This window comes from Desmodus rotundus, chromosome X, assembly GCF_022682495.2.
Source record: "Desmodus rotundus isolate HL8 chromosome X, HLdesRot8A.1, whole genome shotgun sequence".
NCBI lineage: Eukaryota > Metazoa > Chordata > Mammalia > Chiroptera > Phyllostomidae > Desmodus > Desmodus rotundus.
This window is the reverse complement of record NC_071400.1, coordinates 81,351,663-81,371,823: the sequence shown is the minus strand read 5'-3', so window position 1 is coordinate 81,371,823 and position 20,161 is coordinate 81,351,663. Positions and strand designations below refer to the sequence as shown.

General features: G+C 40.3%; 1 protein-coding gene across 5 annotated transcripts in view; it reads right to left on the bottom strand.

The window, feature by feature from the left end:
• DMD (dystrophin) overlaps window positions 1-20,161 on the bottom strand; it is a 1,965,474-nt gene that overhangs the window by 595,692 nt on the left and 1,349,621 nt on the right. For all 5 annotated transcript variants that reach the window (XM_053917632.1, XM_053917633.2, XM_053917631.1 and 2 more), the window contains one exon: window positions 9,294-9,526. In XM_053917632.1, the coding sequence (XP_053773607.1) occupies window positions 9,294-9,526 (233 nt within the window). The remainder of the gene's footprint in view (window positions 1-9,293; window positions 9,527-20,161) is intronic.

Sequence of the window (20,161 nt, the reverse complement as noted above, 5' to 3'; positions counted from 1 at the left end):
AAATAATCCTGGAGCAGAACATAGATTCAATTCGTTTGGGGGAGGGTAACTTGTATCATTACAAAGTTCATTCTGCTCCCGTAATTGAAGGAAGACTATGTCGGGCACATCAAAGCGTTTCTATTCTTGAGATAAATAATACAGAAGATATTCTTTCCTTGAGTAAATTATGGGAAATGCATAATTCTTGAATATGATGCCACTTGTTTACACAGAATGTAACATAAAGAGATAAGGGAATCTGGAAGGATTTATGAATTATTAAAATTATATTCAAAGTCATTTTCTGAAATAGAATAAAAAATGGACTCAAATCACTCTAGAAACCCTGGTATTAGTTTTAATGAATTCATAAGAGATGATGGGAACACAGTCCAACCACACTGCTTCTCTCTTTCTCTCTCTCTTTTTTTTTCCCCACAAGAGAAATAAAGAAGGAACTCCTCCCTTTTGGGACAGCACGGACGGAACCGGAGAGCATTATGCTAAGTGAAATAAGCCAGGCGGTGAGGGACAAATACCATATGATCGCACTGCTTCTCTCTTAAAACAATGCAGCTATGATCGTCCTAGAAATGTAGTGATCAATTAGTTTATGAAATTGAGAAACAGTAGAGCACAGGCGGCAAACCCAAGGCCCACAGGCCGAACCCGGCCCTCCACCTTGTTTTATCTGGCGCGACACCTTGTTTCTACCCAGCGGCAGCGCCGAGCTCTCGCTTCACTGTTCAGGAGTAGTTACATGTACACAGTCCTAAATTACATTTGGCCCTTTGAAGGCAACCGTGAGGCTGATGTGGCCCCCAGTGAAAATGAGTTTGACACCCGTGCAGTAGGCCATATCATGCAAAAAAAAAAATTTTGCCATTAGGTTATAAAATAAAACTTCACAAGGCATTGGAAAACAGAAGTCTAGGTTAATTTTTTTTCTATATGAGAGAGGCAGGCACATAGAGGGAAAATATAAATGATTGGCTTGTCCTAATGTGCATATGACTGAAACTACCATAGCATTTTTCCTGTCGTGTCAATTACTACTGTCTTTTTCGCTTCCCTCAATGGAAGATGCACTCTAAACCTGGAGCCTATACTCTCCCTGTGTTTAATCCCCCAAAGCAGAGAATACTCACTGATGTCTTTCGCCAGCAAGTGTTCAGTAAGTAAAAGATAAATAAAAATGTAGTCTTATACCGAAAGTCCTTAAAAGGTAGTCACTATATGTATTTTTAATAATCTGTAACTCAGGGGCCTCCAGAGAGGGAGCAAAGAAAATATTAGTAGTATTGATTTTCATTGCAGGCTATTAAACATGTCTACTTTATATGTATGTTAATACTATAGATACATATATATTTATCACTTTAATGTAAGTAATCACATTCAGAAAAGTGTGGATAAATGTACAAAACCACTAATAGGGATGTGTGCCCTTTACTTTAGCTCATTCTCAATAATTTGCTAACATACACAGGAAATTAAATTAAAACCAAACTTTTGCTTCACTGTTTTTCTTTAATGTCATTTATCTGCCTTCAGCATGCTTTGTAACTGGGTTTTCAAAGACAATTTGTTAAACTAAGGAATGAACAAAAAACCATGCACCTCACATTACCACTACCTAACACTACACTAACACTAGGGGAATGACAAGAACTTGCGTTATATATAACACAGTGTAGCTGCAATTATATTTCAAGGAACCGAAATTATGGAAAAAATGTAAAGCCCCAAAGCAGGTAGGTAATGAAATTGAGGGCATAGTAACATTATACAGCTTTCAAAAAACATTAAAAGACATTGAATTACTTAACTCGTATATTGCTTTCCTATAAAAGAGCTAGAGAAGATCCCAGACTATAGGCATTTTTATGAAAATCATAAAAGTCATTTCATATAAAGGAGCCGCAATCTAGACTCAGGCAAGGGAAGTTGTAAATAGAAATCACTATTTAAAAACAATGACAAACCTAAATGTCCTCATCAGAACCCCTTGGTATTTACTGAAAACACAGTACACTGGCTTTTATCCGAATTCATGTAAATACCATGCTGCAGTTTTACTTGATAAGGTTTTGACAGAAAATTTTTACAGTGAATTGAAATGTAGTAACATATGCATTTCCATTCATAGGCTTTAAAATAAGTGGTCTCTTAAAGCTTATGTTTATCTTTAAGTCAAAAAAAGGTGTATATATCATTTTCCGTAAAAATGTTATTATGAGACTTAGAAAACGGATATCTTCGTATCTGCAACTCACTGACCTTTATAAGGGGAGTTTATTTCATCGTGGCCAGAGAGCATAATGCACTTCCCATTACTGACGCTGGTGTATCTGTACATCCTTCAGTGAAGGTAACGGTGAACTTGGCTCTCATTAGGTAGGGAAAGGAAACTGTACACATGTGGAGCAGTGACCCACAGAGGGATGAGCTCTCCACAGGAGACACGTACATTTGGCACAGGATAACTGCAGGACAAAATTTGCAAATATCTTCAGCGAAACTGACTGAGACGTTATTCTTTGTTGAACGTCACAAACACATACGGAAAGACGGCACCCTCTGCTATGGTGTTTCTTAAACAGGTTTGTGCAGAAAGAACAGATGAGATGATGACGGCTCGATGGTGGTTTAATAAAAGAAAAAAAAAAACCAAAACAATCTTCTCACCCTAAAATGACTGTCATCCAACTTGTAAAGCCCATTGGGTAACCAACTGTTTAGCTGGGTTGGTTACGATTTTGGTGGAGAAATCAGATGTTTATGAAGGAGAGGGGGGTCATAGAAAAAAAAGAAAAGAAACGATTCCCAAGAAGTCTGGACTTATGTTAGGACAGTTACATTTCTAAGTGACATTAGACTGAGGGACTATGCATAACTTTCCCATCGGTTTCATGAGAGAAGTGATTTGTTACACCCCCTTTTCTGCTATGCTCACGGTAATGAAGTGATACCAGTAAATGTTCTTTTTCATTTGTTTTTAAACAATCAGTGCCATTTTCAGCACACGCTGTTTCGCCAGTCCCTCCAGGTCCGGGTTAGACAAGTTCTTGTGCCATCAGATTCTGGTTGAATTTATCCAACGAAAGTTACAATCAGAACGACACTGGAGTCATTCTACTGCTCTTTGTGTAGAGGGAGGCAGAATGTAAAAAATAATCATAGAATTTTTATTAAATACTTTGACCTTAACAAATAAAAAATTTAAATCCATCAAGTAATTAGTTCCCATTTAAATATACACTGTACCCACCGAAACTGCTTATCAGTCCTGGGATAATGGAATCTCCCATGTAGCAGTGTGCTGGGTGGGTGAAAATGACTCTTGAACACCGCTATTATCATCTTGTCCAGATTGGCCAATTTGTCTCAAGCCCAGCCTGGAGAGGTCTTATTAGGGGAATAGAGCTCCTTTGCCAATTCAGTTCCTTATTCAACACGAGTGCCTGCGGTTCCGATTTAGTGGTGAATTACCCTGAACACCTGGCCAAAATGACTTGAAAAAAGACTGCAATTTATTTAGCCCAGGCAATCAGGCACCAGTAATATAAAAGTTAACGCTGTCACACGGCCACCTAAATCCTATGTGCTGAGAGCGACACGGTTTCCACTGCCACAAACATTGTCCCAGATTTGGCAGCCACTTCCCTGTCTCCTCAGCCTTTCTCTCCCACTCACGCCCATCCTTTCTCCCATTTCTCCTTCCTCCCTTCCCTTTTCCTCTCTAATTTTCTTCCTTTCCTGTCCCTTCCTCTGTCGTTCCCTCCTTCCTTTCCTAAGGGTCATATTTAATCATCATTTTCACAGGAAAACTCTAGACGTATTTTCCCCCTTTATTTGATAGATTATGTCAGGAAAAGAAAACTGTGAATAATTGTCAAAACAAGTTTGTTTTGGAGCAATTTTCCTTAAACATGTGAAGAAATGTGAAAAACATTGTATTAGCAGATTTCTCTGACTCAACTATAAGTTACAAATCATCCTCTGCTATTAATTTACAATTGTAAAAAATAAACTTGGACCTTTATGTATACTTTAGTTTTAAAGACTTAACTTGCATATTTTAGATCTCTATTCCTCTACATTATGGTATGTGTACGTATATATATTTACTTTCTAATATTAAGCAGTTGAGTTGCTTAATTTTTAAATGGCTATATTTTACAATCTTTTAAAAAATTAAAGTTGTAATTTAACTTCCTTTTCTTGCCTTCTATAATTCACTTAGTAAAAATTACTTTCATTTCAGAATGGTAGCAGCTCCTTTTTTTCTAAAATATGAATTTAATTAAACAGCTTATGGCAAAGAAGAATGGAAGCTAAATATCAACTGTGTGATTTCAAATACAAGGTCTAGCAGAAGGCCATCCACCCTGAATGCACCGGATCTCATCAAATACAAGGTCCAGAACCATGAAAAGCTAGCTATTCAACTGCCATGTCCTTATTCCCTTTCTGGGAAAAATAGTTCAATTATCGCATGCCTAAGGTGTGATCTGAATCTCATATATTCAATACTAAGTTCTTCTAAAGTCACAAAATGTTTTGTTATATCATCTTGCCTAACTTCTGATGCTTCGCACCTATCATCATAATTTCCAAACTGCCGTCTCTGTTAAAAATGAAGCCTCCTTATCACATTTCATTCATATTATCCATCATGCAGTCTACATTGATTAAGAACCAGTTACCGTATGAGCACGTGTTGAGCAAACTTATTTTAGGGTACTGGGGTATAAATGGTATTTATTTCAGGTCTCCACGATGCAAAGTTGGAAAAAACATATTGCTTAGATCATAATGAGCTCCTCCTGTGAACCTCCTTTGTTAGTTTTTGTCTTCTGCCTTATTCTACCCAATGCTTGAGTTCAGTGGACATTTATTATTGAATGCTCAGCATCCTTTCCCTCTTCTATTTTCCACAGACCCCAGTTTCTTTGGGGTAATGACTTCTCCTTTATTGTGAGGGGCTTTGGAAGGAGAGGGCTTTAAAGTGAAGTTCTCTGTTCTCCTGTAGCTAAGAGATGGCTGTGTGACCCAAGCAAGTCAACTGGACTCTTTCTGCCGGGATTTTAAATTTTGAATAGTTACACAGGATGGAGAGAGAGAGAGAAAAAAAGGTATCACAGAGACTCAAGTACTTCCTGCTCACTGGATGTCCAGGCATGCGCAGGTCCCTTCTCTGTCTCTAAGCCTTTTCCATTGCCTTCCTGCTAATCCCAGCAAATTTACTTGCTGCTTGATTTCATCAGAGGCTATTTTCTGTTGCATGCATCCAGAGAACCCTAACCAATATACAACTGAACTGCATTTGAGGATTTTCCTTCTCTGTTTGAAATCCTTTAAGGATTGTAACTGCTTGCATGCCATAAACAAATCTCCTTAGGCCAGCAAGGAAGGATTCCTATTTCCAGCTCCACTCATCTCTATTCAACCTCATCAATTTCTTCCTCACCATATACCATTAACTTAGGCCAATGAAATCACAATGTCTATAATGCACTATGTTGTTTCTGACTTCAGTGCCAAGTATAGTTTGTTTCCACCCGTTTTATCAATCTGTTAATTACAATTTGTTCTTGAATCCTCAGCTTAAGCTTTATCTCCTTCAAGAAGCTTTTCTTGACATCTGTTCTCCTCCCTGCCTTAGTTAGATGCCCTCTTCCTGAACTAAGTCCCTAGAGCAGCGTGGAAAGCACATCCAGGGAAGTAAAAAGCTGGGTGATTAAGGGGTGGGACTCTGGAATCAGACTGCTTGGGTTCAAGTCCCATTGTTGTCTCTTTGCTACTTGACCTTGGGCAGGTCATTTAACCTCACTGTGCTTTAGCATCAATGTCACTGCAGTGCTGTTGTGAGCATTAAGTGATACATGTGACATACTTAGATGAGTGACTGGCTTATTGTTAGTGCTGACTACGTGATAGGTATTCTCCTGAAATTTCTTTCTATCATAGGGCTATTACTGCTCTTTTTCCTCCACCTTCTTTAATCTTTTCACTCCCCTCTTGTCCAACTCTGTATTTCTCAAGCACTTACCAGTAGGTCAACAAAAGTGTGTTCAAAATACATGAATAAATGGGCATCGAGAGTGTTTTTACAGTTTATAAAGCCCTTGTGAAATATTACCTCACGTCTCATACCTCGAACACTAAAGTTAGGATTGTTTTATTTAAAACTTTACACAGAGGGAATATTTATTTCCTGATATTAAAGTAAATACTTCCTCAAGCTTTCTTGTTCCTCTCCACACACACATTTGTTTAATGTTTATTTAGGGTCATTTTACTAACCATTAATAACTGAAGTTATAAAAGGCAAGGGTTTACAATGTCTTTATAAGTTTTTTTTAATACAAGAGAAAGAAGCAGGAAAAGTATCCCTAGGACTTAGCAACACACACAGACATGCACACACACACACACACACACACACACATATATATAATCTCCTGGCATTTATAAATCCTGCCTTTCTGTGACCCCAGACATGGAACTTGAACTTCTCTAAATTAACTTCAGACCTATATTTAAAGAGTATCACTATGAAGAGGCACCCAATGAGTCGCCCTTTCTAAGAAAGACACATTTATTTGGGGAACTCTGAAGACCACCTAGCAGGTCAATACCTTCCTTAAAGGCCAGGCGCACAAAGCCAGCACGAGGAAGTGTGCACTCTCTCTCCCACTGCGATGTCCGCTGGCTTTCACAGGAGGCCACGGTGCCAATGGCACCGTGGGCTGCAGATGGGGAAATGTGCTCTTAATTACACAGAACGTTATTACATGCCACAGACCTCACACAACTGAAATGCCGTGAGTAGGCAAATTTACATAGTTTGTTGTAGACCCTAATATTAATTACTAACATTAGCTGAGTACTTCAAGTAAGCAACGAAAGGTGGGAACATTTTTTGTGTACTACCTAATTTAATCCTTATGACAAGCTATAAGGCAGATGGCATCATTACCCACATGGTACAGAGAGAGAGACTCAGGTTCCGGGAGGGTGAGTAACTTACCCAAGGTCACACAGCAGTAGTAGTGGAGCCCAGCTTTGAACCCAAACAATCTAACTCCAAAGCCCTTGCTTTAAACATTATAATATACTGTCTCCTCTGGTTAGTAATAGTCTCGGCGGTACTGGTGAAACTCAGCGTGATACTGTGAAGGAATGTACCTCTTGCTTCTGTATGCATCAGCACACTGCGATTATAAAATGCTTTGCAGAGTGCCTGCCGTACACTATATACGGGGTCTGTCCAGAAGGTGTCCAGCCACATAATATGAAAAAGAGACATTTGCTAAAGAAGATATACGATACAAAAAACTTGTACATAGGACAGTGACACCTCAGTCCCCTTCAAAGTAGGCACCTTGGGACCTCACACAGTTCTCCCAGTCACCATCAGTTACCCTATCATATTTTCCTGAATCTCATCAATGGTCTGAATCGCTTCCCTTTCAAAGGTGATTTTAGTTTTGGGAAAAGCCAGAAGTCACAGGGCACCAAATCTGGGCTGTAGGGGGGCTGAGTCACCTGGGTATTGGATGTTTCACAAAAAAAACTCTGCATGAGATGTGATAGCATTGTTGAGATGAAGCTGCCAATCACCAGTTACCCATAGCTGTGGCCTTCTGGATCATCCCAATAGTTTCCATGGGGGAATGTTCAAGCTTAATGCAAACTTTGATGCAGATTCATTGCTCTACTTGTTCAGTCATTTTGAATGCAACAGCCAAACAGTACACATGCCCCCTCAAAGGTGCCTATCGCCCCCACTGTCTAGTACAGTGAAGTCGTCACTGTTCATGCATCTGCATCCAGTCCACTCTCCTTGGTTGCCAGGTTATATTGATGTTGCACAAACTGTTCTCATTATATTAACAATGGCTGGACTTTTTCTGGACAGATGTCATATACAATATACATATGTATATGTTTTTCACATCACCAAATGGTAGCCTCATGTATAGTTAATATTGGTAGGTAGTGTATGGAGTATGAACACAGGCTTTGGAACCAAGCAGACATGGGCTTGAATTTTTGCTCTGCTACTAACTAGAAGTGTGACTATGAGCCTCAATAGCTTTTTCTGAAAACTCTGGTTACTAACACTAGTTAAAAGCAGCAGTGAAAGAAAATATGTATAAGTATACAGTATTTAAATATCTTTATGCACACCCATATCCATCCTACACGGTGAATGTGAATTCTGTTTGCCCTGTGCCCAGAGGAGGAAAGCCAAATGCAAAGAATGATTTGACTACAGTCTCGTCATTTGCAACGGACAAAGGAAGCCCACCAAGGCCGGGCTTCAGGGGCTGTGCTCAGGAGACTGTATGTGCAGCCCGTTTCCTATCAAATGATTTTTATTCCTGCTGAATTGCTGCTATTTATTTTACCGAAGAGATTTGTGTACCTGACTCCTCTTGCTTTTTTTTCAAAAAGTTGTTCTGGAACAACCAAATACTTTCACTATCATCTCTTCCATCTTGAGAGAAGACTGGAAAACCATGGCGAGTGAAATAACCACAGCATATAAACCTTTCAAAATGAATTTTCTGATTCATTCAGCAATACGAAAGATATACAACGTGCTTGTTCTAGCTAGGTAAACCACATTTATGTCAGTGAATTCTTAACATTTCTAGCCGATGTCATAATTTTGCTGAATGAATTCCAATGAAGCTGAGGAGGGGCAGGCAACCTTTGTAGTAAAAGCATGTTTATTTGACTACAGCGTTGCATAAATAGTGATATTAAGACCTAATGTATTTTAAAATATATGTTGTGTTCATTTTCTGTTTCGTCCATAGCTGACTTTCAATTACCCTTGTCACTGGAAGAGGAAAACAGGCGCAGACGACTTGGAAGCGAATAACCAACTCCCAGATTGTATTTGATTCTGTGGTGTATTATGGCTGCAGGGGGCCAACACAAGCAATTTAAACGTAAACAGCTCAACTGAGCTACTGATTTGATGTTAAATGGATTTTAGAAATACACTGTTTTAGTGGTTTAGGGAATTTAATTACGCCAACTTTACTTACAAGGTGTGTGCCTTTTCTTCCTTCTATTATTCCTTTTTAATTCATGGCTATTTGAGATAATTGCATTAATTTGTTTCCTTGATCAGACTTGGGCTGCACATAGCAGAGAGTATTGTGTGTTTGCTGACCGAGAAAGGCCTGCCTAGGAACTGGTAGGAAATGGTCTAGGAGAGTAAATGGCTTTGCGGGACATCTTTACTTCAAAGAAAAGCACCTGCCAGCGTTCGTGCTTGTTGCTCATACCTTCTGCTTGATGATCATGTCACTGATGTCTTCAGGATCACCCACCATCACCCTCTGGGACTTCAGAACTCGATCAAGCAGGGACAGCCAGTCGGTAAGTTCTGTCCAAGCCCGGTTGAAGTCTGCGAGGGCAGGTACCTCCAGCAGCAAGGTAGAGGGCATCTCCGCTTTGGAGAGGGTGGTTTCCTTGGTAACCACAGGGTGTGTCACTAGAGTAACAGTGCGACTAGGAGCTAATTGTTTTTCAAAAGGACAAAAAAAAAAAAAAAAGAAAAATTAGAAACACAAGAAGCCAATTCTGATGACGACAAAACAATCTTAATGGAAAGGCAACGATCTGAACCAAAGTATTATTTATGACATTCTATGTTTTTTCCTGTTCATTTGGATACTTTAGATGTGCTACGTGAAGGACAGAAAGATTCAAAGATGAAAAGTTTTCATTAATACACATGAATACATATTTCATTAATATACAGTCTCTCAAAAATGATTTTTACTTATTCTCAAGGCTGGACAATTGGTTTAAATAGTCCTTCTCCCCATGACTAGTTTGTAACTACCAATTGGTGTTTCTTAATCCCTTCACCTTTTCACCCAGTTCCCCAGCCCCCTTCCCCTCTGGCAAGTCTTGCAATGTTCTCTGTACCTATGAATCTGTAAAAACTGAGCATAGTGCCAGGTGGGTACTAGATTTATTGGAGTGATCACTTCATAAGTTATATAAATGTCTAATCACTGGGTTGTACACCTGAAACTAATATAATATTGTATGGCAACTGTAATTGAAAAATAAAAAAATATTAGAAAAATATTCCTCAAGAAGTACAAATTACATAGATTATGGAATTGGTTTAAAGAAAAACAAACAGTATTCAGACCTTGCCAGGGGAATAACTTTTGCTTATTATTTTCATTCAAGGAAGAAAAGCAAAAGGAAAGATTGGATAAGATCTTATTTCTGACTTAATGATTTCCTTGAATAGGAAGTAAATTACTTTGGAGGTGGACCCTGGGGAAATCAAAGCCAATGAAATGTTCCTGTCTTTGCTCTGTTGTATATTGAGAGAAGTTTACCATATTTTTCCCCTTTTTCTTTCAGACTGATAATAAAGTAGCTAGCAGTGAGGAAAACCCAAGCTACATTATTTTTGGAAAATCAGAGCTAGTCTAGTTTTTCTATATGGCTATGAAACACTGTTTCAAGGTCATTAAGAAATGTTAAATTATTATTAATGGTGCTGAACACTGCAGTGTAAGACAGCCAATGGTAATGGTTAAGATCTGAAGCTCCTGAGTAAAAACACCTGAGAGAACATCTGTCCCTGTGCCTTAGGAACTCCGTGACCTTGGCGAAGTTAGTTAACTTCTCTAATCTTCATTTCTTTCCCTGCTCAGTAAAGGAGGAATAAACCTCAGGTAAGAGTCACAGGGCAGTTGCATAGATTCAATGACTGATCCAAGAAGGGATCAGCCACAGAAGGTGTATGGCTAACCGACACACACAGACAACGGTGTGGCTACGGCCTGAGGGAAGGGCGAGCTGGGGCTGGGTGGAGGTGGGCAAAGGGAGGGGAAATGTGGACATCTGTAATAGTGGCAACAATGAAAATAAGGAAAAAGGAAAGAACTGAACATAGAGCGATGCCACAAAAAGAACAAAAATCCTGCCACAGTTCCTGACACTAGCAGGTGATACTGTTAGGTATTACTAGTGTTAGAAACACCTGATGAGTAAGAAACACAGGGATGAGCAAATACGGTGAGCGGCTGGAGACATGGGATAGCAATCTGTGAACTATTGGGGGGAAGTCAAAGGTCTACGCGGGGCCCTCTTCTTACAGCAGGGGGCCGAATGTGCTGATGTGAACTGACAGCAGATACCAACAAACAGCTGGGTTATCGAAGGGGAGTGGTGAGAGGTGAGCAGTAGGGAATTCCTCATCTAGTGTACAGCAATGGGCTCTGGAGCCTAGCATACTCAGTAGACCAGCAGCGGAGACATAGCAGGTTGTGTGATTCCCAAGGGAAGCTTGGAGGGAAAGCATCAAAAGACAACATCTCAAAGAGAGACCTAAGAGGCACAGACAAGGGAATGGTTCTAGGAGCATGAGAAAACGTGCCTTGCTGGCATTCCATTCTGAGGTAGCCACAAATTATTAACACTTTGCACGGTTCTATTGCTTTCTGCACTTAAAAAAAATATTTTTTAAAAATTATTTATTTTTAGAGAGAGGGGAACAGAGGGAGAAAGAGAGGGCGAAAAACATCGGTGTGAGAGAGAAACATTGACTGGTTGCCTCTCACATGCCCTCATCTGGGGAGCCAGCCGCAAATTCCAACCCAGGCATGTGCCCTGACTGGGAATCGAACTGGAGACCTTTTATTCCGCAGGACAATACTCAACCAACTGAGCCAAGCCGGTCAGGGCTGGGCTTACTTTTTAAAAGCCCACAGGTGACCCCTGGCGCAGTCAGATATACTCACAATTATTACCTCCCCTTTCTCAGTAAACACATTTTTCATTTACCTTAAAAAATTTTTTTAAAGATTTTATTTATTATTTTTAGAGAGAGGGGAAGGGAGAGAGAAAGAGAGGGAGAGAAACACTGATGTGTGAGAGAAACATTGATGGGGTGATTCTCACATGCACCATGACTAGGGACCGAATTTGCAACCCAGGCATGTGCCCTGACTGGAAATTGAACCAGCAGCCCTTTGCTTTGTGGGACAACATCCAACCACTGAGCCACACTGGCTAGGGCACTTTCTGAACTTTTAAGGTTATCTTTCTGTTAGAGAAGGTGAAGAGAGGAATGAAGGAAGGCCTCTTGTGTCTCAAGCTTCTCAAGGACAAGAGGTTCCAAGAGATGAAAGAAATATTCTCGAACAAGGCAGAATGAAAAAAAAAAGTGAGGTGTCAGAATATAAAGCTAACGCCAAGAAGTACTAATCGAAAGACAAAGAGATAAAGAAGATAGAAGAAGAAATTGTTCCTTGAAGCTATCTCGCTACTCTGAGGCTCTATCTAAAAACAAAAAAGAAAGAAAGAAATGTAATCTGAAGCAGAAATAGTACCCTGAGATCCAACAGTCTAGTAGGAAGAAGCATGGGAGCTGACAAGATCTAGAAATCTTGAAAGGGATTCCAAGAGTGGAGCTGGATCCCTGGAGACAGTGCACGGGTGGGGATGAAAAGAGAGTTAAATTTAAAATAGCCCTGTAGGAGCTCACCCTGGAAGGTCTGGCTGTCTAGAAAATATGGCCAAATTGTTTTCCAAATAGATATACAATAGATACAGAGGCAACATACAATCATTGGGGAGGATTTCAAGGTTCTGGGAAGTGTCAGTAAGTGTTTTGCTTAAACTTGATTTATTGAAAATTTTCCCCTCAAAAGAGAACAGGAATGAGATTTTTTTTTTCCCTCCAGGCTTACTTCTGACCAAAAAAGAAGTGCTTAATAGGGTGGAAATGATTATGTCACCTCAAATTTCAATACACTGGAGGATGAGAACGCACAGAATTATTAGATTTCAACTGTGTTCTGTAAAGCACATTAGAAAAAGAAAAAGAAGAAGTCTTTTGGAAAGAAAGGCTAGGGCCAGAGACTGAAACACAGAGAAGGAGTCAAGATGACTGAAAAAGTGCAAACAAATGCCATTGGAATGATAATATCACAACATTCTCCAATGAGGAAAACGGAAGAAGTGCCACCAATTACAAAGTCAGCTGGATGAGATTCCGAGGTGGGTGCACAGGTGAACGAATGCAGCTGTCTATGCGCCAGCTGTGGCCACGTGATCTCATTGATGGACCAGTCAGGCCATTACGAACTCATCTCCCCTCCTCCACATCTGAAAACGTCTCCATACTGGTGGGAAAGGGAAACTGTGTGCTCACTGATCTGTCCCCTGCCACTCACACAGGTCCTGGAATAGCGCAGGTGCTCAATGCATACCCTCCGAATGAATAAAACTTAAACAAATGTCTACTCACACTAAGCTTTTCAGTAAACTTAGAGGCTGTTTACCCATGCTGAGTGCTGAAAGATCATCTCTAAGGACGGTTTCTCGAAGACTAGGACACAGAACATGCCTAGATTCTTGCTGTTCAGATCATTTTGGCTACTTTTAGAATAAAAAACAATAACGGAGGAAGAACCGCTGCTTGGGGCAGACAATGGAAGCTCAATCATTAAAGGGAGCAAATAGAACCAATTGATTCTTTCCTTCCCCACTTTTCTATCAGAGGGGAAAAAGCAGGAAAGAACATACCCCAGGAAGGAGAGTATAAAACAGACCGGGGCTGGACTGTTGGGTTTAAATCCTCGCCCTGACGTTTCTTAGCTGTGTAACTCTAGGTAGGATACCTAACCTCTCTGAATCTCCGTGTATAATCGCCTTGTAAACTGGTGATTATAATACTACTTCTGTCACCGACAGCTGGCCTTACCCTTTCCTAGATACACAGTTTTGGATAAGATTATAGGCATTGTGAGATAAGGGGTTATACCATGCTTCCTAAACTGAACTTTTGGGAGCCTCAGGCTTCCTACCTGCCTAATGGGGAAAACAGTAGTAATCTCAGCGAGTTAAGTATTTTATGAATTGATATCTGTTAAGTCACATCCTAGTGTTGTTCTGACAGTTCATAGGTATGGTGTGTGTGTGTGTGTGTTTCTTTTCCTTTTCCTTCTGATGCTCAGTGTTTACTGGTTACCTGCCTTCTACATTAGCACGGAATTGTGGGTTGTGTGCCTACTGATTGAACTTTACACTCCACACTCATCTCCGTCTGTTCTCCCCGAGATCCCCCAAACCTCAGTCCCTACTCAGCATTCTGTAGTGAGCTCGGGCCATCTCAGTTTTGTGCCCTTCTATGTGCTCCATATACTTCGTGAAAACTCTTTTCTTCAATCCCAAGACAAAAATCTCATTTCCGCTTCCAGTTCCAACTGTAAGTGCTCTGTGATTTTTGGAGGACCTGGGTAAGTTTGTCATTCGAAAGTCTCCACAAGGTACACAATTACATCATCCTTCTGGGTCCTAAATACTTTGGTGTCCTTAACATTTTATTACTTTCATCTAATAATCACTAGGAAAACCAAAATCTTGCACCATCATTCGATTTTTTATTTCTTATTTTTGTATATGGCTAGAGGACATCTGCTAGTAACTGAGGGCTGGATTCTAAACTCAGAAACTTTGTCTCCAAGAGTAGAAAAAAGTGCTATAACATAACGTAGAAAGAGGCTAATCTCCATCTACTTTCACACATTGTATTAGGGCCAATTCTAGCTTGAACACTATTAGAATATTTCATTTTTCCTAAAAAAGACTGGCCTCTAGGTCCATGAATGTGTATGGATGGGTGCATGGGTATGTGCGTGTGTATAATTTTTTGATTAAGCAAGATGTTTCAAAAGGGAAATTTTGAGGTCCTGAGAGCATTCATCTTATTTTATTATGTAAATCATACTGATTCATGCCACATTTTCAGATGTCTTTACTTTTGTCTAAAAAGAAAAAGAATGGGGTTCTTTCTCTTCCGCTATGTCACATTACTGGAAACATAAGCAATTCACCTCTTTAGGTAAAGCGCGGGCTGGTCAGATCTGTAACGGGGCAATATGGAGTGGTTTTGCCCAAAATGAGCAACAGAATCTTCTCTCTAATGGTCTGGGAAGGATAGTTAGTTGTTCCAGGGGAGTTTTCTGTTAACTCCAGAATTTCAAGGATGGAAAGGGGATTTGCTGAGAGTTATTTCAACCTATAATCACAATCAGGTTAGGAGTCAGGGTATATGAACCATTACATAGCCTCTGAGACACGACATTCTGGGGTACCTCTCCAGGTTCTCCCCCCTAAGGGGCATGGGAAGTGGTCATCCCTGCAGCCAGAGGGGATGCTCTTCTCCTTGCCCCATTTAATGCCCTCACAGTCTATTCTACTCGCCAGCACATCCACCACTTGCCTCAGGCTGCTGAGGTAGCAAGGAGTTGGCTCTGGAAATGCTTCTTCAGCTCTCAGTCTCTTTAGCCACCGTGGAGAGCAAGGTTATATCTGGCTCAAGTTTGTGGAAGGAAGTATTGCTTTCTACATGGGGCCATCATGGAAAATAGTTCTTATGGTGTCACACTATTAACTGTCCCTTCGGCAATGGATGCTGGCATCTTTCCTGGCTAATTAGTTCATGTCAGAACCATGTGTATTCCTATACATACAATTAAGTGAAAGAGACAAATACACCCATCATATATGTTTATATGTGTATGTGTATACCCGCCACCTACCCTTACACGCACACAGCCTGTACAATCTGATGACTGATGAGCGAAGCATAATGTTTCTCATGCATTCATTAGAAATTTAAATGAACTCTACTAAAAACTGTATTTTTTTCCTTCCATATTGCACAAACAGAAAGTCAAGCTCAAGAGCGCTGAAATGAATTGAGTTTGGCACACCAGGATAGTAGCATGAATAACAGTAGGTGTAATATGCTCGTGCAAATCACATCTTTGCTCTGAGTATTTTGTTAATTAAAAGGTGTGGGCTTTAGGAGGGAGCTCTCATTTTTTCAGAAGTGTTTGAAGACCATTTCTCTAGTCTAAAAATTTAATTGCTTTCAGGGGTACATGATTAGTCAGACTAGCAGCTTTACTTAGAGCTTTAGAGGAGCTACTAAATCTTTTAAAAACACACACAAGGTGTTTGGCATACTTCCTTTGAAATATTCACGCACGTGACGTGTCTGTAATTCACAGGTCTCCTTTGGTTGATAAGAAAGCAAGAAGCACATATTCTATTTATAGCTTTGCTGTATGAATGTGGGCGACTTACTTTCTTTACCTCTGTACTTGAAAAACCAGTCAACTGGCTACATGATAAATTGTTGGACTCACACTAACAAAAATATCTAAAAGGACAATTTTGTATACGTGGTCAAACTGCATTACCGTTTAACACTATGAATTACAGGAAACATTGTTTAGCTCCTTCCATACATCCACCAGATACAATAATTATTCTCCCCGTAAGCAATATTTGGGAATAATTTTTTGAATATTTGAAAGGATGGCAGGTCGCTTAATGCAATGTGTAAGAATTAGAGAGTACTTGTTAACACATTTAGAGATCGTATACGGACTCAGAAGGAAAGATCTATCATGTGTCAGGCAAAGAAGAACCTCACTTCTTCCCTCTAAGTACTTGGAGTATGTAGGTACAGGTGGGAAATTAGAAAAAAAAAATGTTACGAATACATAAAAATTCATTTTTGTCTATATTCTTTCTCATAATTCTAAAAACAAAAGAAAATATGTGAGGCAAATATCATCAGTTATTCACACTTCAGCACAATGTTTCTGGATTTTAGAAAAAACAAAAAGTCAGGTGTGGGAACCACAGACTTTTAAGACTCAGTAACACTGCCGTATCGCTTTTAATTGATTATTTCCTGCCATTACGAATCGAATCCAAAGAACAAGTGTTTGCTGCTTTTTGGAAGCAACAGAGACCACCACAAACACCACCATCACCAACAGCATTTACTCAGGGGTTTCCACGGGCTAGGCAAGAATTTATATGTCCTGGTTTATTTAATTTTTACCAAACAGTTTTCAGGGCAGGTATTATTCCCATTTCACCAAACGCTAAAGTAACTCGCTCAGGATCTCACATTAACAAGTGTCTATGCCAAGAGAGTATTGTCACCACACATTTTGTAAACAATGATCGGATCACTACATAGTTGTCCTGCATGCTCTACTAAATAGGCAAGGATTATTAACCATGGAAATACTTTTGACCCCAAGAGCTATAGTTTACAACACATGGGAGCCACAAAATATACCTAGTATCTATTCTGATTTGCACAGATTACCTTGAACTAGCCCACAGGTGGCAAACACAAGGCCCACAGGCCGAACCCGGCCCTCCGCCTTGTTTTATCCGGCCCGTCACCTTGTTTCTACCCGGTGGCAGCGCCGAGCTGTCACTTAACTGTTAAGGAGTAGTGACATGTACACAGTCCTAAATTACATTCGGCCCTTTTCAAGGCAACCGTGAGGCTGATGTGGCCCCCCATGAAAATGAGTGTGACACCCCTGAATTAGTCATAAAAAGATGGATTACAACAATCAAGTGTGTCCAGCTTCCTCCCACAAGCTGGATATTATTCTTGGGGAGAATATCCAACTTAACTTCACCCAAACATGCACAGTTCCTTCACTAATTTGACGACAGAAACACCCCTGCCTTTTCCACGTTCAGTTTGCGTCTTCTAAGCGGCTTTGTATATAACTCACGTTAGATGAGTTCATCCTACGCTCACTCAATAAAAAGCGGGGTTTCCCAAGCTCAACCTCAGCACTACTGGCGCTTGGGCATGAATTATTCCTGGGTGTGGGTGGCTATCCTGTGCACTGCGGGATGCTTGTCAGTGTCCTCGGCAATAGCTCCTGCTGGTTGTGACAACAAAGATGCTTTCAGACATTATCAAATGTTCTCCAAGGGGAGGGAATTGACTGTGGTTGAGAACCATTCATTTCTCTGTCTCCCCTCCCATGTCTATGCGTGTGTGTATACGGTTTATGTACTTAGCATTTGTACCGGACATCGCCTATGCCTATCCAAGCGTGTGCTCTCGTGTCCCTCAGAAGTATGGGTTAGATGTAAGTGTGAATTGCTTCTCTTGTCCCTGTGACATTTACAGTAAACACCAGGAGCCAAAGCTACCAGGGAATTCTGAAAAGGATTACACAGGAAATGTCTTCGTGAGAAAAATAAAAGCAACTCTGGTTAGAGAGTAAATGCCTACACTTTCTTGCCCTTTCTGCACCTACAGCCTTGTAATGAGATACCCTAGCTCTGCCCATCAAGAGCTATAGTATATAGCCCTGGCTGCTGTGGCTCAGTTGGTTGGGCGTCAAACCGAAAGGTCACTGGTTCAATTCCCAGACAGGGCACATGCCTGGGTTGCAGGTTTGGTCTCCAATCGGGGAGCTTATGGAAGGCAGTAGATCGATGTTTCTCTCCCTCTCTTTCTCCCTCCCCCTCTCTCTAAAATAAAAAATAAAAAACAGAGGTACAGTACATCTCTCCACTCCTTGAATATGGATTGGCCATGTGACTTGTTTTGGCCAATGGGATATTAATAAGAATGACATAAGCCAAGGCTTGCAGAGCTTGGGCACTGGGCTATGCTTGGAACCCTCTCACCACTCTGTGAACTATACTAGCCGCTGGGATAATGATAACGAAGTGGGCCCGTCACACCCACTGTCTTATACAATAACCAGTAAGTGCCAGACGCATAAATGAGGCCATCAACTACCAGCTAATCATGAATAGTGACTGAATGAAGCCAGCGGAGACCGGCAAAAGAATCCCCTAGATAAGCCCCGCCCAAAGTAGACCCAAGCTTCTGTCTCAGAGACTGCTTCCAGAGAGCCAATCTAAGACATCATCGCTTTGGTCCACATACATAATCGTTTGTTTCTAATCTATGAAAGTAACATGATGCTCCCAGCCACTCCAGCCTGCAATAGTATCATTTAAAATTAATTATTTATTGATATCACATGTTATATAACTCAATATTCAATGGAATGCTCTGGAAAATGAAAACAAAGGCACACAGAGGATTGGTGGTATATTCATTGCTAAAGGGCTTGTAAATTTTACACTCTTTGGTTATACTTGAGTTTCAATTTATCATCTGAGTTGCTGTTTCTTAAGGGAAATATGAATACATCTTATACGTAAAACATGAAGGAGCTTGACCGTCCAAATACTGAAGTCTTGAACTCCGTCTTCGTCATGACATTGGAAATGTAACCACTGTCTTGTGTTGGTTTGGAGTGACTGTTCTGGGCTACACATAGCTTGTGATGTTCTGGGCCAGGAAACACATTGTGAGCTGCTGGTGTGGCAAGCACACGGACAGAAGTAGTGAAACTAGCTACGTCAAAATCATTTCATGTTTCCATCTAACTTGTAGAAAAGCACACCAGGCGTGCAAGTGCAATAACTACCAACTGTACAATAGGGACCTCAAATCAAATATAGAAAACGGCAACAACTATACAGCGAGAATTGCGCATTACAAAGCACAAAAATAAGATTATGATGTTTGTTTCTTTAAGTCATGTCCACCAAACCATCTCAAATTCTTTTTGAAAGTAGGAGAGGTAATCGTACATAAAAGCATATTGTTCAATGGTTATAAATCACGGTATTCAGATGCCAACACTCCCAGGAAGGCGGGCATGACGGTTTTCAGGCACACTTGCTACTGCTTCCGACTGGAATCACACTGTCTTCATCCTTTTGATGAATGGGTCTCAAATTAAGAGAGTGTAAAGAGAGCTTGGGAAAGCTATGAGTCTACAGTTTATGGTTTTTGAAATAGGAACAGAGGTTACTTTGCTTTTTTAAAAAGATCTGTGAGGCCGTCCTGTTGTAGAATTGGTTCATTTTGAACCTCTTATTTTTGCTGCTTAAGAACCAGAAGTTTCTGGGGATTTAAGTACAGCATAGGGAACAGAGTCAATAACATTGTAATAACTATTATGGGGCCTGGTGGGTGCTGGAAATGTCAGCAGGGAACGCTTTGGAAAGTATATGATTGTCTAACCACTGTGCTGCACACCCGAAACTCATACACAATAGCGTGAAATATAAGCTGTAATTGGGAAAAAAACCCACAGGAAATGTCATCAGATCAGTGTTAATATTAATTCCTTTTTAAATAAAAATCAGTAAATCATATATACTTTTTACAAAGTGTTTTTTTCCCTCACCTCAGGATATGTCTATTGGTTTTTAGAGAGAGACGAATGGTGAGAGAGAAACACACACAGAG